At 41.5% G+C, this 16,413-nt stretch overlaps 1 protein-coding gene across 1 annotated transcript; it reads left to right on the top strand.

Annotated features, from left to right (window-relative positions):
* The first annotated feature begins 6,012 nt into the window (after positions 1-6,012).
* KLHL31 (kelch like family member 31) lies at positions 6,013-14,516 on the top strand. The gene is made up of 2 exons (XM_022581443.2): positions 6,013-8,191; positions 9,908-14,516. The coding sequence occupies exons 1-2, from the start codon at positions 7,020-7,022 to the stop codon at positions 10,638-10,640; spliced, it is 1,905 nt and encodes a 634-aa protein (XP_022437151.2). The 5' UTR covers positions 6,013-7,019; the 3' UTR covers positions 10,641-14,516.
* The last annotated feature ends 1,897 nt before the right edge of the window (positions 14,517-16,413 follow it).

Here is a 16,413-nt window from a genome sequence, read left to right as displayed (position 1 = left end):
AGACCGGCAGTGGGCAGTGGGAGGAGGGCGTGGAATCGTGCCTCTGTTGCCCTTCTGCCACTTTCTAACAGGCAGCTCTTACAGGGGACCTGGGAGGCTGCTCTGGGCACTAGTGGATGGAGTGCGGAGGGAAGGAGGCGTGGGGTCCACGACCAGAGAAGAATTCTCTGAGCTCCCTCCACAGAATGAAGGGATAGCTCCGATAGCCTGGGGAGCCTTCCACAACCTTCTGCGCTCTGTGCAGTCTCCTCTTTTACCCAGAAGGGGAGGGGACGGGGGGCACTGCAGTGCCTCCAAATAGCCTCTCATCCGCCCTGCTCTGTCCAGCGTGTCCTGCTACGGCAGGGCCACTAACGGTCCCGGGGCACCTGTAAAGCTCTTTTTTGATCCCAAGGGGGCAACTCACTAGAGTCCCCTGGCTGGGGAGGGAGAATCATGCCCTTCGTGCTTCAGGAAAAACGCAGAAACAGTCTTGAAACTGTCCCAGTTGCAGGCAGCTCAGATAGGCTGGTCCCCTCACCATGCAAACCCCATGCAGACTGACCATGACCCCAGTCAAAGCCCTCCCTGGGGTGTGGAAATCACAGCGACTGCCCAGCTACCAAGCCTGGGGAGGGGGTTCCCTGAGCCTCTGGCCACAAGGCCCTCACTCATTAAAAAAGAAAAGAAAAAGACAAAAAGCTTTGAAAACAACAACAAGAGTAAGTGAAAGCCCCATCCAACTTATTGAATCAATAAGAATGGAATGCTTTAGAAATGGATTACTCAACACCAGGTCACACTCTGTATTGTATAAGAACATGTACAGGCAACTCGTTGTAACCACTGCCTCTTCCTCGTAGCCATGTTTTGGTATCACTGTGCCCACCATTTGTGATCATTTACAATATGACCCAGGGGTGCATAGTGAACATTTGTATAACTGTAAAAATTATATATGTTATAATTGAAAAGACAATGAGACTTCTGTGCAAATTGCTTTGACTGCTTGTTCACATATGACCTTGGAGCTGAGTAGTACGTTTCTGTGAATATTCCATTTTTTTCTAATCATCCTCTACAAGCCCACACCATCAGCCTGGCGGTCCAGCACCGTGACCAGATGAGTAAATGGAAGTGAGTTAAACTATTTCCCTTTCCTTCCATTCATGAGCCCTTAGGCTGCCCTCTTATAACTTCTTTCCTTTAAGGCTGCCTTTGCTTTTCATTCAAGTGTGATTGTAGGAAAATGCTGGTTAGTTTGTCAATTGGCATGGGGTATGTGTGTGTGTGTGTGTGTGTGTGTGTGTGTACCCAGCGTGACATGTCAGAAAGGCCTCAGTGTGAGGGTCCTAGAGAGTCATCAAAGGCTTCCCAGCCTGCCCTGTGAGAACATAGCCTCTGGGTTTTGATCATCCATGGAGAGGGAGCTGGTCTTCCCTGCAGTAGGGACTGGAGCACACCCTGTAGCTCTCTCACCATACTTGCCTTAAATTGAGAAAAGCCATGGCCGGAGCCCCACCTCCCTGGGAGATGGAAGAGCAGGGCCAGAGGAAGAGCATTTCTTGGGATGTAGGGAGCAGTGAACACCTCTGCAGCCTAGAGGACAACATCAGAGCCTGGCCCAGCTTCCAAGGCGTGAGCCTGGTCCCCAGACTCCTCTGAGGGGTCTTCAGCATGTTATTGGAGGAATATGGCCCAGACTGGGAACACCTGGGCAGGTGGATGGAGAGCCTCACCTTCGAGGTGCAGACCTAGGAACAGGATGTAATGGCAGTTCTAGTAGAGAAAGACTGAATTTATGAGCATATCTGGGGAAATATGGCCACCAGGAAGTGGTCTGCAGGCTCTGATTTCAAAACTCTCTTAAATGGTCTCCTGAATCTCAGAGCTAAAGAAGCCAGTTACCTTTACACAGTGATTTTGAGGATTCTAAAAACCCTCTCTTATTAAGAAAATATATATATATTTAAAATATTAATAATATTAAAATTAAATTAATGTAATTTGATTAACATTAAAATATTATGTAAATAATAATATAATATTAGTTTAAAGAATATGCGTATATGTTCCACAGTGGTAGCTCTGTTAGAAATTTGCATGTGAGTCATTGGAGTACACTGATAAAAAAAAACCCCAAAACTCCAAAAAACATGCATATCTGGGAGGAAGAGTAGATTTGCCCACTGATGGATTAGCTTGGATCATCTGTCAGACTAGCTAATGTGTCACCCAGTAGGGCCCTGGAGAAATGGGACAAGGGCAAGAGAATTCAGATAAAGGGTCATGAGGGTTTCCATGGGAACACCAGGGGCAGCAAGAAGGCCAGACCATGGAGGAAAGAGAAGGCAGCAACAGAAAGTAACAGAAGGAAGCCGTGGAGGAAATTTGACTGATTTCACTAGGGCCTCAGTGCGCCCTCTCCTTCCTGGAGGTTCCTTAATCCTTCTCAATTGCATAGCAACTCATCAAGTTCAAACCCTTCCTGGTATCCAGCATCCTTTCTGTATCCTCGTGTTACCTGCCTACCTGTCTCCCTCACTCCAGCAATCTTCTTCGTCTGCACATCCCGTGCCGAGTCACCCCTCCCTGCTTCCATAACAGGCATTTCCTCTGCTTTAAAGGCCTTCCCCCTCCTATACCTACTCCTCTTAAAAACCTTTCATTCCTGGAACCGGCAAGATTCCTGTTATCTACAAATCTTCCCATCCTAACCCCACTCCAACAAAACAGTTCCTTTCATTTGAAATCTGAAGTCCAGGTTCATAGATTCAATCTGTTCTATATAATCTGCTATTTTCCTGACATAACCTATGTCCCAAGTTTCTTAAATTTCCAGGGTTACCTTTCTCATTCATAGCAAAGTAAATAATCTGTTCTTCAGCCTATGTCATTGCATGAGTTCCATTTCTCTCCCTGGCATTTTCAAAAATCCCTTAGAAATGTTTAACTGTTCCAGAAATCTACTCTTGATCCCCATGACTGCATCTCCATCCTGTGGCCACTTTCTCTGATTGGTTTCACCCCAAAGCTTAAACAGGTTACTTCCTTCATTCCCTAAAACACATCTAAGAAGGTTATTGATTTTAATGAAAACAATTCAAAATTTTTGAACATTCACATTTTGCAAGACACCCTATTAAATGCTGTACAGACATTTCTCACTAAGCTTTCATGGACCACCCGACAGGCAAGCACCATTATTATCTTTACTTTAGAGGTAAGCCAGTAGAGTGGAGACTCTAAGAGGTTAGTAATCTATGGAAACTCACAGCTCAGATAAATAGTGGAGCTGGTATTTACATTGTATTTTCATTTTCATTCTCATTCAGTTTGAAATACTGTCTAATTTCTTCTTTGACTCATGGATTATTTACAAGCGTATTGTTTAATTCCCAGGATTTCCTCCAAAACAATGAGTGGTTATAAGCCTGACGTCCAAATGAGTAAAAAATTGCCCATAGGACTTCCTCCAGGAAAATAGACAGGGCCATTTCCAAAAACACATTTGTGCTCCTACTGGTAGAATCTACTGGGTTTTTGTTTTGTTTTGTTTTGTTTTTTTAAGTTACTCTGCTGCGATTCCCTACTTGTTGTCATTTTGTACTTGTCATTGTTTATCTATTTAACACAAATTACATATTGTATTGCTCCATCATTCTCAGTACAGTGCCGCCCACACAGCAATAGGTGTCTGATAACTACTTGCTGAACAAAATTTTTAAAATTTTCCCCAGAAAAATCCAACAAGGGGACACTTACCACCTAAGTCAAATGCATTTGAAGACTAAAATGATGGTGGGTTGAAAATCTGTTTCACAAGGTAAGGATGCATGTGGCTTTGCCTGCAAGAAAGAATGAGGAAGCACAAATGTGCTACAGTCTTGTAAACAAAAACAAATGTGAATATGACAGAGCTTAACGAGGAAGAAAAAAAGCCCTGGCAAAGCAAAAGACCTTCTCTGTTTCCTACCTACTTGCTACTCTCCTTCCACATGGAAAAGAACAGGAACAAACACAATAGAAAGGTTATGGAATTGTTTTTAACATCTATTCCAGTAATTAAACTGAAGACTTTCAAGGGGGATCAAAGCTAAGTTTTACCTCTCAGGATGAACTCAACAGTGAGACAAAACACACAAACACACACACACACACACACCACCCCTCAAAAACTATAAAACATCTAAATGTGCATCAACAAGAGAATAATTGAACAAGGTTTATATATCCTTACTATGGGAATCTATGCAGCTGTTAGGGACAATGATATAAATTTATGTATGTGCTGATATGGAAAGATGTACATGAGTACATCCAAGTGAAAAAAGCAAACTGTTGAATAATACCGCATAAACTTGTTTTGATACAAGTTCTCTTATAGTGGTATGCTGGAGCTCATGAGAACCAATTTACATTTTCAGGAATTTAGCAAACTGGTTGTTGGTAGCTTAAAACCAACCACAACGAGTGTATTTGTACTAAAGAAATTAGCACCTTGCAAATAAGGGGTATTTTCCCCCCCTGGAGAGTTGATTTACCAGCACACCACTGCTCAAACTATGCAAATATAAGTTTGCCTAAGCACGTACAATTATCTGGAATGACATAAAGCAAACTGTGAGTTGCTGAACTACACATACTGATTTTGTTATTTTTAAAATGAAAAAAAAATAAATAAATGGATGAACCTAGTGATTATCATACTAAGTGAAGTAAGCCAGACAGAGAAAGACAAGTATCATATGATATCACTTCTATGTGGAAACTAAAAAAAAAAAAAAAAAAAAGATACAAATGAACTTATTTACAAAACAGAAATAGATCCACAGACATAGGAAACAAACTTATGGTTACCAAAGGGTGAAGAGGGAGGGATAAATTAGGAGGTTGGGATTAAAATATACACACTACTATATATAAAATGGATAACCAACAAGGACCTATTGTGTAACACAGGGAACTATACTCAATGTTTTGTAATAACCTATAAGGGAAAAGAATCAGAAAAAGAATATATATATTCTGAATCACTGTGCTGTACACCTGAAACTAAGATGACATTGTAAATCAACTATACTTCAATAAAAAATAAAAATGAAAAAAGTAACACCAGTAATTTCACAAGAAAGTGAAAGGCTATAGATAAAATCCATTTAAAAGTCTAAGTGGGGCTTCCCTGGTGGCGCAGTGGTTGAGAGTCCGCCTGCCGATGCAGGGGACATGGGTTCGTGCCCCGGTCCGGGAAGATCCCGCATCCTGCATGCCGCGGAGCGGCTGGGCCCGTGAGCCGTGGCCGCTGAGCCTTATTGTCCGGAGCCTGTGCTCCGCAACGGGAGAGGCCACAACAGTGAGAGGCCCGCGTATACCAAAACAAAACAAAACAAAAAGTCTAAGTGTAGCATCTTCTGATGACTATGCCCAATATTTTGAGAAGGGCTAAAATAATTTAATCTGTGATACTTTAAGGGCCATGTATTTATTTGGTAAACTTAATATATTTCAAGGCTACATTTAATATTAGAGCTGTTCAGAGCTACGTAATAGAGCTAAATCTACACTTCCTATAGATTTAAAAACTGGTTCAAATATTTATAACATTGATAATAGGAAGTGGTTACTGTCCTTAATATGTCAGCATCTATATAAATATATTTCTAAGAGGCACATTTGTAGATTTAGAACTTTAGTGTCAAAGCATAAAAATAGTTTTTATTCTTAATGGGCTGCTAAATTATTATTCAAAAGACTGTATCAGTTATACTCCCATCAACAATGTATGGAGAGTACCACACCAATATCTGATATTCTGAATATTTTAAAATATTTTAACCACTTGATAAGCAAAATTTGACGACAAAAAATAAAAAGGCTCTCTGGATTTCAGTTGACAGTTCTCTGATTATTGTTAGCTTAGCTTTTTAAAAATATTAACTGTATTTTATTTTCTGTGAACAACCTTGTTACCTAGACATAGTCTTTGTCCACTTTCTACTTGGATTACCTTTGACTTATTAACTTTATGAGCCCTTTAAATATCGTTAGGGAATTCCCTGGCGGTCCAGTGGTTAGGACTTGGTGCTTTCACTGCTGGGTCCCAGGTTCGATCCCTGGTCGGGGAAGTAGGATCCGGCAAGTCTCCCAGCAAGGCCAAAAAATAAATAAAAATAAATACTGTGTTAACTTCACTTTAACCTTTTATCTGTCAAAAATGTTACAAATATTTGTCTTCACAGTCTGTTGCTTGTCTTTTAAATAGTTGGTGCTGTTTTATAGATATACATTTTCATTTTTTTAATATTCAGATATTTCAGTCTTCCCCTTTATGCTTCTGGATTTTATGTTATGCTTAAGAGGGTCTTTCCTACTCTAAGATTTTTTTAAAAACTACTTTGTTCTAGTTCTTGTGTAAGTTTGTGTGTGTTTGTGAGTCATTTAGAAATTCAACTGGAAATTATTTTAGTGACTATGTAGAGTAGAAAGTACTTGACTATCATTACAATTCCTTATCCATTGATTGTTAGCCACGTTGATTCTACTATATATTCTACATTTAACATGGATTCCTGAATTTTAGTGTTATAATATTTTATTGAGAGAGAAAAACTTCAGGGTAGTTGTCATTCACTTTTTCCTGAACATAAACTAAGCCCTTAAAAAGACGTTTAACTACTATTCCATAATAACTGTACAGGTAGATCAGAGAATATTGGGTCATTTCTGCTACATAAAATTACTTGGCCATATAGCTATTGAGAGGTCTCATTTGATAATATAAATGTTTCTAGAATTGTCTACAATGATCGATGCTGAAGTAAACGGTGAATAAGATGTGCATCTAGTTTAATGTAAGTCTTTAAATCTAGTTTTGAGACTTTAATCAATCTACGTTATGCCATTAAAAAACTACTATCTTATTAAAAAAAGGAAAGTTTCTCAATGTAGCATTTCAAAGTTTAATGCACAATTAAAATAAAACCGTGTCTTTTTTTTTTTTTTTTTAGCAAGTTCTTGCCTGTGACAGTGTGTTTGCCACCATGGCCCCCAAAAAGAAGACTGTCAGAAAGAACAAAGGCAACATCAATGAGATGACCATCATTGTAGAAGACAGCCCCCTCAACAAACTCAACGCTTTGAATGGGCTCCTGGAGGGAGGCAATGGCCTTAGCTGCATCTCTTCTGAATTAACAGATGCTTCTTACGGCCCCAACCTCTTGGAAGGTTTAAGTAAAATGAGGCAGGAGAGCTTCCTTTGCGACTTAGTCATCGGCACCAAAACAAAATCCTTTGACGTTCACAAGTCAGTGATGGCTTCTTGCAGTGAGTACTTTTACAACATCCTAAAAAAAGACCCCTCTACCCAAAGGGTGGATCTCAGTGATATCGCACCGCTGGGCCTGGCCACGGTCATTGCATACGCCTACACTGGAAAGCTCACTCTCTCCTTGTATACCATAGGAAGCATTATTTCTGCTGCTGTTTATCTTCAGATCCATACCCTTGTCAAGATGTGCAGTGACTTTCTGATACAAGAAATGAGTGTTGAGAATTGCATGTACATTGCTAACATTGCCGAAACATACTCCCTGAGAAATGCAAAGGCAGCAGCCCAAAAATTTATCCGGGATAACTTCCTTGAATTTGCAGAATCAGATCAGTTTATGAAACTTACATTTGAGCAAATTAATGAACTTCTTATGGATGATGACTTACAGTTGCCTTCTGAAATAGTAGCATTCCAGATTGCAATGAAATGGTTAGAATTTGACCAAAAGAGAGTGAAATATGCTGCCGATCTTTTGAGCAATATTCGCTTTGGTACCATCTCTGCGCAAGACCTGGTCAGTTATGTTCAGTCAGTACCGAGAATGATGCAAGATGCTGATTGTCACAAGCTTCTTGTAGATGCTATGAACTACCACTTACTTCCCTATCATCAGAACACATTGCAGTCTAGACGCACGAGAATCCGAGGGGGCTGTCGTGTGCTTGTCACTGTGGGGGGCCGTCCAGGCCTTACTGAGAAGTCCCTTAGCAGAGACGTCTTGTATAGAGACCCTGAAAATGGATGGAGCAAGCTTACAGAGATGCCAGCCAAGAGTTTTAATCAGTGTGTGGCTGTGATGGATGGATTTCTTTATGTGGCCGGTGGTGAAGACCAGAATGATGCAAGAAATCAAGCCAAGCATGCAGTCAGCAATTTCTGCAGGTACTTGCTCTTTTATTAGGAATAGAAATCGTTCAATGTTATGAGGAAATTTCCCTGACATAGAATGAAATTAATCATTAGCTTAATTCATTGGCTCAGTAAATCAATAATAATAATAATGCCACATTACGTATATGTAACACTTCACATTATATAAAGTGCACTCACATATATTATGCATTATAATTTTCCAAATAAGCGAATGAAGCGAGCACGGAAGATATGATGATTCTGATTTTACATGTGAGAAATTTGACACCCAGAGAAGTGACACCACTAGTAAGTAGAATTCACATTTTCTCATTTCTGGTCAGGGTGCTCTCCACAATACCCTGCCTTTTTGAAAGAAACTGGGTGCAAATTTAGTTTTTAACATTAAGTGGTAAGAAAGATTAAAATGATACAAAATTTCTTTTTAAGTGGACTGTTACTGATGACTTCAGATTTATAACTGGCAACTAGAATGAGATCATTAAAAATGTGGCAGCTAATTAATTTTAAATATTTCTTTAAAAACTGAATACCATCAATATTTTTGATACATGTAAACAAGAGTAAAAGCATGATAAATCCTGCAGAAAGTGGAATTCAAATGCATATTATTTTTGTATATTTATAATAAAAAATTAAACCTCCATATACATGAAATGTTCAGAAAGTCATGCTTCTATCATGGTAGTGGTTCAAAGGCAAACATAACTAATGAACAAGATCTGAAAATTCATCTAGTAAATCATAAAAAATATTCTTTATTGTTTCATTATATGTACATGTGTGTCATTTAAACGAATCCAAACAATTGATTTTTAGCCCTTAATTTATAGCTATGGTTAAGTTTTGATTTGGAGGTGAAATGAGACAAATATGAATGAACATCAAACAGAGTCAGTTCTGTGTTTACAATACTTGGAACTATGGAAAGTGTTAGTTTACTATGGGTGCCTTATTTTCCTCCTGCTGATAACTACTTGTACTCAAGTCACTGTTTTTGAGGTATTGACTTCAGTGCTTATGGTATAATAATTGTAATGCTGAACACTGAAAAAAATATACCCCTACACTAAAAAGTCAGACCTACTAATAAGTGCTAGAAAATAGAGAAGCATCAAAAGTTAAGGCTTTGTTGATGCACTGGGACATGAGTTCTATTGTTCTCATTATAAACAGATGACAGAAGACTCAGTGACTTAGCTTTACAGCGGCAATGCCAGGAGAGGTGTGTGAACAAGAAGGGGTTTGTGAGAATGTAGGAACTCAGTCAACTTTCTTGATTAAGCCATGAGAATGAGCTAGGGGTGGCTGGTGTCTGAAGATATGTGGAATTGACTTTAATGTGGCCATATTCCCTTCTCCGATTCCACAAATTCCACCCAGCTTCCACACTTCCTCCACGTGCGCATCCCCTAAATCCTACGGGATGATGGATTTGAATATGAAGGAAAGAGGACTGGAGGTTGGTCTCAGCGGGGTGGTCTCCCGGTAGCTGCTTTTATAAACGGGAGGAGGGGGAGTCACCTATGCCTGCCCTGCCTTTCCCAAGGGTCACACTTTTTTACTGGTTGAGAGAGGATTAGCAGCCTCCAGGCGAGGAGCTGCGATGGGTCCCCAGCCTCCTCGCAAGGATAGTGTCGAGCCTCCCACGTCCTGGTTGGCGGCGTCACCTGGGTTCCCCGGCTGCCGCCCACAAGGCTGTCACACTTGCTCTACCGCTTCCAGATACGATCCCCGCTTCAACACCTGGATCCACCTGGCCAGCATGAACCAGAAGCGGACGCACTTCAGCCTGAGCGTGTTCAACGGGCTCCTGTACGTCGTGGGCGGCCGCAACGCCGAGGGCAGCCTGGCCTCGCTCGAGTGCTACGTGCCGTCCGCCAACCAGTGGCAGCCCAAGGCGCCCCTGGAGGTGGCGCGCTGTTGCCACGCCAGCGCGGTGGCCGACGGCCGTGTGCTGGTGACCGGCGGCTACATCGGCGGCGCCTACTCGCGCTCCGTGTGCGCCTACGACCCGGCCCGCGATGCGTGGCAGGAGCTGCCGGCGCTCAGCACGCCGCGGGGCTGGCATTGCACGGTGGCGCTGGGCGAGCGCGTGTACGTGATGGGCGGCAGCCAGCTGGGGCCGCGCGGCGAGCGCGTGGACGTGCTAACCGTGGAGAGCTTCAGCCCGGCCACCGGCCAGTGGAGCTACGCGGCGCCGTTGCCCGTGGGCGTGAGCACGGCGGGCGCCTCGACGCTGCACGGCCGCGCCTACCTGCTGGGCGGCTGGAACGAGGGCGAGAGGAAGTACAAGAAGTGCATCCAGTGCTTCAGCCCCGAGCTCAACGAGTGGACGGAGGACGACGAACTGCCCGAGGCCACCGTAGGCGTGTCGTGCTGCACCCTGGCCATGCCCAATCACGTGACCCGAGAGTCCCGCGCCAGCTCGGTGTCCTCCGTGCCCGTCAGCATCTGAACCCGGGGAGCCGCGGGCTCGCGGGGAGAGAAGATAGGCATCGCGGTTCAGCAGTGAGCTAAAGGAAAGGAAACTATCTAACATTTACTACAGGGAAGTCTTTTCAGATCCATCGAGGCATCTGCCTTGGTGGTTTTCAGTTGCTGGTGTGGCATCATCTACCTCTCTGTCGATTTTTTTTTTTTTTTTTTTTTTCTTTTTTAAGCAAAATACAGAGCCGGAGCCAACAAAGGAAAGAAGCCATTTATTTCAGCGGCCACTGGGTGGCAGACAGAACTCGCGGTGGGCACTTCCATCGCGGCATCCTTTCTAAACATAGAGCGGTTACACCCACATTTGAGATTGTGCTTCTGCACTTTAATACACACGAAGCCTGTGTGAGTAAGAGATTTCTCGTACAAAAGTTTATTTTCCTTTCTCTTTTTTTTCTTTAGGAAGTTTAAAATATTCCTTTATAGGCTTCATTTTTAAATGGAAATCAATCTACATCCATAAGGACTTAAGATTTAATTCTGTGTTTCTATGCAGTTTCTTTACCTATACATGCCTGAGTAAAGGATTTCGAAAGGCATCCCAGGAGAAAATCATAAAGCTTAAGACAAATACTGACGGGAAAGTAACAGGGATTCCACCCTGGAGCTGACAGGTTGATGCCTTTGGTTTAGCGGTGATACCCTCCTCCCTGCCTCAGGCCCCCAAAAGTATTTCCTATCATAAAATCCTTCTCTCAAAGAAGGAACTGACATCAGTCATCTAATTTATAGGCAAATTTAAACCATTTTGTTGTTTCTCCTAGAAGTATTCACATTTTACTTTGGTCCCCCATTAAAAGAATTGCAAGTAGTACTCTCACCCTAAACACTACATCAAGATGGTTAAAGGCAACCTTGACCTTCATGTAAGCCCCCAGAAGAACACCAAATAAAACTCTGTCTGTAAGGATCCTTAACGTATAGCATATGCAGCCTGAAGGTTATGCAACCAATAACAATAATTTGATTTCTTCCAGTCTTTTAGATGAGTGAGAATGAAGGAAACATTTGGAATTCCTGGATTTGGCAATAGCAGGATGAATGGGTCCCCCTGTTGGTAAATTCTATTGTTTACCAATTGATTTCAATCCTGATTTCTTAATTGAAAATCTAACACGTTCATTTTCTATAGAAATGTTAAGATAATATATGCCCATTTGATTACATATTTTTAAAATTTCATCTGCTCCAAATTAGCTTTGCAAATTAAACTATATCAGCTCCATATCATTTTTCTTATATGTTCGCCAAGTTTGGAAGCAAGGGAATCATGGCAGTAGATGATACATATTTTCCTTTCTTCTAATTTATCCTTTTATTCTTTGATAGTTCACTTGTTTTGGAGAGGAAGGGCCTATAAATTATGGGTTATATGCAAATGGATTTTGAGAAATAAGACAAGCTATTTAAATGGTGAAACATGACATCTATGACAGTATAACCGGGTTTTCATGAACCCTGTCCTCTCCCACTGTGTGTAGATAGGTTATGGCTAGAGTTACAATATTTATATTGAAAATATTTTATTCGAACTGTGAAAAGTGGTTCATATAGTAGTACACTTTGTGGAACAATTTTATATCATTGCCCCTTATGGAAAGTTCAATCTCTGGGTATTTAATGGTAACACTCGGGTAAAGGCTAGAACATTGCGGGTTGAGAACAAAACGTTATTAATGTAAAAACACTGGGCTGTTTCCTAACCCCACACAGGGCAGGAGGAGCTTCTCCAAGTACAGAGCAGATCTGCTCCTTGATTCTTTATTGGCCCAGGCTGAAAAATAAACCTGTGTGAGAAACCAGTGTATGGAGCTGGTTATATCACTGAGCTCTTAAGTCACAATGTACAACCTATAGATAGACTTTTGTCCGTGCAGCACCTGGGTAAAATTAGCTTTTCATTTGTAATAAGTTGTTTAGGACACAACTTCCAAAGCCTATATGAGGGTGACTGTAACATCTTTTAGTTTGGTATAAACATATATTTTCATACAATCGAGAAGCCTATAGCATACCATTAATTTTGAGAGACAAAAGGTGATGTATTATGGATTACAGGTCATAAGTGGGCAAATAGACATAATCTCTTGATGCTCACCAAGAGATGTATCTCCCATTGAGATCCTAGAAGTATAAGTGGGGGGCTTAAGGCTGGAATGAAATAAGAATCAATCAACTGTAATATTTTATCATGGATGAATGAGGAAAGATGCTGAAACTAGAGGATTTTTCATCTATCAGAGCTTTGTAAAATACGGTGCACAAAAACTCGGCAGTGGCTTTCTAGAGGTGACCCTGGAGATGTGTTAGAATGGATAGAGCATTTGAAATGACCATTTAACGTAGTTTCTACATTGGTTATCTGAAGACTCACAGTATACAAATATTGGGGCTACCCAGGTTCCTGGGTGCATTGCTGCTGTATCTCTTGCTTCAACCATTAGGTCAATAAACAAAGACCAATAGGAATTTGGAATTCCAGAATTTCTGACATAACAAATTGGAAGGGAGCATGGAACCTAAGGGTGGGTGAAGGTTTTACCTCCTGGAACATCCTGCACAGACTACTGAAAGACATGAAAATATGCAGCATCAAAATAATGCCTGTCATCTTCCACGTGTCAGTGAAACACACTCTTTAACCCAACTACTGAAGCAGGCACCTCTAGAAAACTTGACGACTTCCCCATGTTTTCCAACTGGAAAATTACTTCATTTTCATTACGTTGTAAGCTTACATTCAGTCACACTCCCAAGTCTTAGGAGCCAAGCCGATACCTCCTTTTATTTTTCTGAAAGCAGAGGACTTGTTATTTTTGTAATACCAGAGTCCTGTGATGAAATAAAAGCATTGGTTCAATGTATCAGAGAAATAGCAGGTTACCCAGCAGCTGAAATAATAAAACTCAAACTCTCTTTTCGGAGTGGGCCAGAGACCTGACATAAAACTTTCCAGGGAGCCAGCCTGTAGTCTGTCCGTTTTTGGTTAGGTTCTTGGTGCCAAGTTGTTAACCCTCCTGCACTAGTTGCTTTCAGTGGCATTGGATGAGTTTTATTTTTACTTCCTATGTTGTAAGAATGGTTATGAATAAGGAGGTCAGGGATGGTACAGATGAATATAATTCTAAACAAGGATTAGATGGTAGTGGACTGTTATGAGTGAGGAGGTATAATTGAGGTAAGAAGAATGAGAGAATGTACTGACTGGGTCTGTGACTTAAGGCAGAGGAGCAATTATAGTAAGTGTATTTTACAAACATGCATGTAGATAGAGGTTTGCTTGGAAATATGTAAGTGTTAAGAGGTCCACATTTTGCTGGTTATCCTGGCCAGATAGCTTCCGAATTCAACAAAGTTACTAGATAAAAGAAACTAAAATCACTTCATTTAATTAATGTTTTCCCTGAGTTACAAAGAAGTGAATTTATGTCATCCACTCTGAATGACTCTTCTCTGAATGAGCTAGATTCCCACCCCAGCCACTGTTGGATATATTCTCTAGCACAAGGCAGCATTCAAAGGAATTATTTTTCGGTATTTCTTTTCATATTTTAAAAACTATAGACTAGTTTCCTAAACACTCCTCCATGGTTATTATGAGAATTAAAGATTCTAAAATATTAACAATTTACCCTCCAGCACATTGAGAGGGTCAAGACCATTTAAATGTCCCTCTCAGGGAACTTGAAATAAAATACTTGTCTTGAATACTCCTAAAAATCTTTGTATTATTTAGCAAATTTTGGCCCAAAATTTCTTTGTTTGCTTAAGACATTCTTGTACTCTATAAGGAACAACAAACTAAAAGGTATGTCGTGTTTGTAACTCCTCTCTATCAATAAAGCTGCATTCAATAAGCGCTTTGTCAGTGATCAGATATGGGTAGTTTTGAAGTGTTCTTTCTGTGATGGTTGCGGTGTTGGTTTCTTTCTCTTTTTTTCTCTATTTAGTTTTCCTGATGACTCAGCTCAACAAAACACAACAAAAAAAGGAAACGACAAATAACTGAAAAGCTGTTCCAATAACTTGAAGACTAGTGAAAAATAAAAAGGGATAAAGCGTCACTAGTGACTTGCTCTGTAACTCAGACAGAAGCCTAGGTCTGTCTCTCAGTCCTGACCATGTAGAAGTCATGGATTAAGTGTGGCTTCTCATCTCAGTTCCACCCTGACCACAGCCAGCCTGGCGCACACTCGGGTTCATCATCATTTACAACAAAACCACTTTTTAGGAAATGAAATTGTGTTGTTATGCAGACCAGCCCTCACAGCCTTTCTCTTCCACCTCACCGTCCAGATGAGCAAATGATATGGAACAAACATGAGATGCTCAACCTTTGATCTGAGTTAGCAGTAAAGTATTAAAACTCAGTTGAAACCATCTTGGTCATTTCTAGAAAATTCTAAACGGCAGAAATACTTGTTCTTAAGGCTCTCCAAGCTGTGTGACCATGTAAAGAGAGTGGATTGGCCTCCAAACCGAAACAGAAGCCGTGTTCCCAGTTTTGAGCATCCCAGCCAGGGGCCCCAGAGTTTCTTTGTGTTTTCTTTGAACTCTCACAGAATTCCAAGCTTCCCTACAGGTTAGCACCACCCCCCGCCCCCGCATTCACATACCATCTATCCAACTCATAACATACATGAAGCTATTTCATCCCACTGAAATAATTCCCTTGTGTGTCAAAGGAACAACCATTTTGCACATGCTGTACTTGGCAAGCTTGGTAGAAAGACTAGAGGTGAAAAGACATTCGAACACTCCTCTCGGCTTTCCTCCATCAAGGTGGTATGGAAGTGCAGTGAAGGTCCATTTCAGGAAAGGGAACAGGCCTTGAGGGAGAGAGATCCAACCCGTGACTCTGGAAACACCTGCTCAGCCCCTTTGCTTTCCTTTCTAGCCACATTTGCAGGCTGGTCTATGAACCTGGGTATCAGACGCATTACTCCTTATGCCAGCACCAACCTTCCACCCAGTTTCAAACCAAACCTGCTCTTTAGGGAGTGGCGCGGAAGAGGAGGCACTTTTCCTGAACCTTTGGACAGGCACATTAGCCTCAGGTTAGCCTAAAGATCCTATGGGTCTTCTTTCCTTATCTCTTTCAGAGAAATGCCTTATAAAGTCAGGCCGACTCATACTGACCTCCCATTCGGACTTTGCCTTGTTGTTCAATCATGGCTATAGAAGTGATTGCAATCTTCAAAAAGGAGGCCCTTGTAAATTACCATTATTTAGCCCAGAAGGGGTGATATACCAAAATGGAAGAAGCAAGACCTTGATTATACTAACAAACATTTCTCCCACTGCACCCCCTTCCCAAGCATTTCAACACGTACCCAAAGGAGGGAAGTGTCCAGTGACACAATTGGAGAACTTGGACGCCCTTTATCTGGCTGTCTTTGCTTTGTGCTCATGTTTAGGTTATCACCACCGGCTCCACATTCAGAAATTCTCTTTCCATGTTGGGGATACCTTTCCCCCTCAATGATAGGTGGAAACTGAGCAGGTGGGCCAGGTATGGAGGTGATTTATGTCTATTTTTGGTGGGCCAGGTATGGAGGTGATTTATGTCAATTGCATCTACATCACTTTGGCCGGAAGTAGGCATACGGCCCTACCCAGATGCAAGGGAGCTGGGGAAGGATGTCTTCATGTGACACCGGGAGGAAAAAGAAAAATTTTCATCGAGGATTGTCTCTGCACAATGAAGGATTACATTCTGGAAGCCGTAGCTCTCATCTCCC

Source organism: Delphinapterus leucas, chromosome 10 (genome assembly GCF_059928025.1).
Source record: "Delphinapterus leucas isolate spDelLeu-1000000601 "Yukka" chromosome 10, BTC_Dleu_Yukka2, whole genome shotgun sequence".
Taxonomy (NCBI): domain Eukaryota; kingdom Metazoa; phylum Chordata; class Mammalia; order Artiodactyla; family Monodontidae; genus Delphinapterus; species Delphinapterus leucas.
The sequence above is the reverse complement of the archived record's forward strand: the minus strand, read 5'-3'. Positions and strand labels throughout refer to the sequence as shown.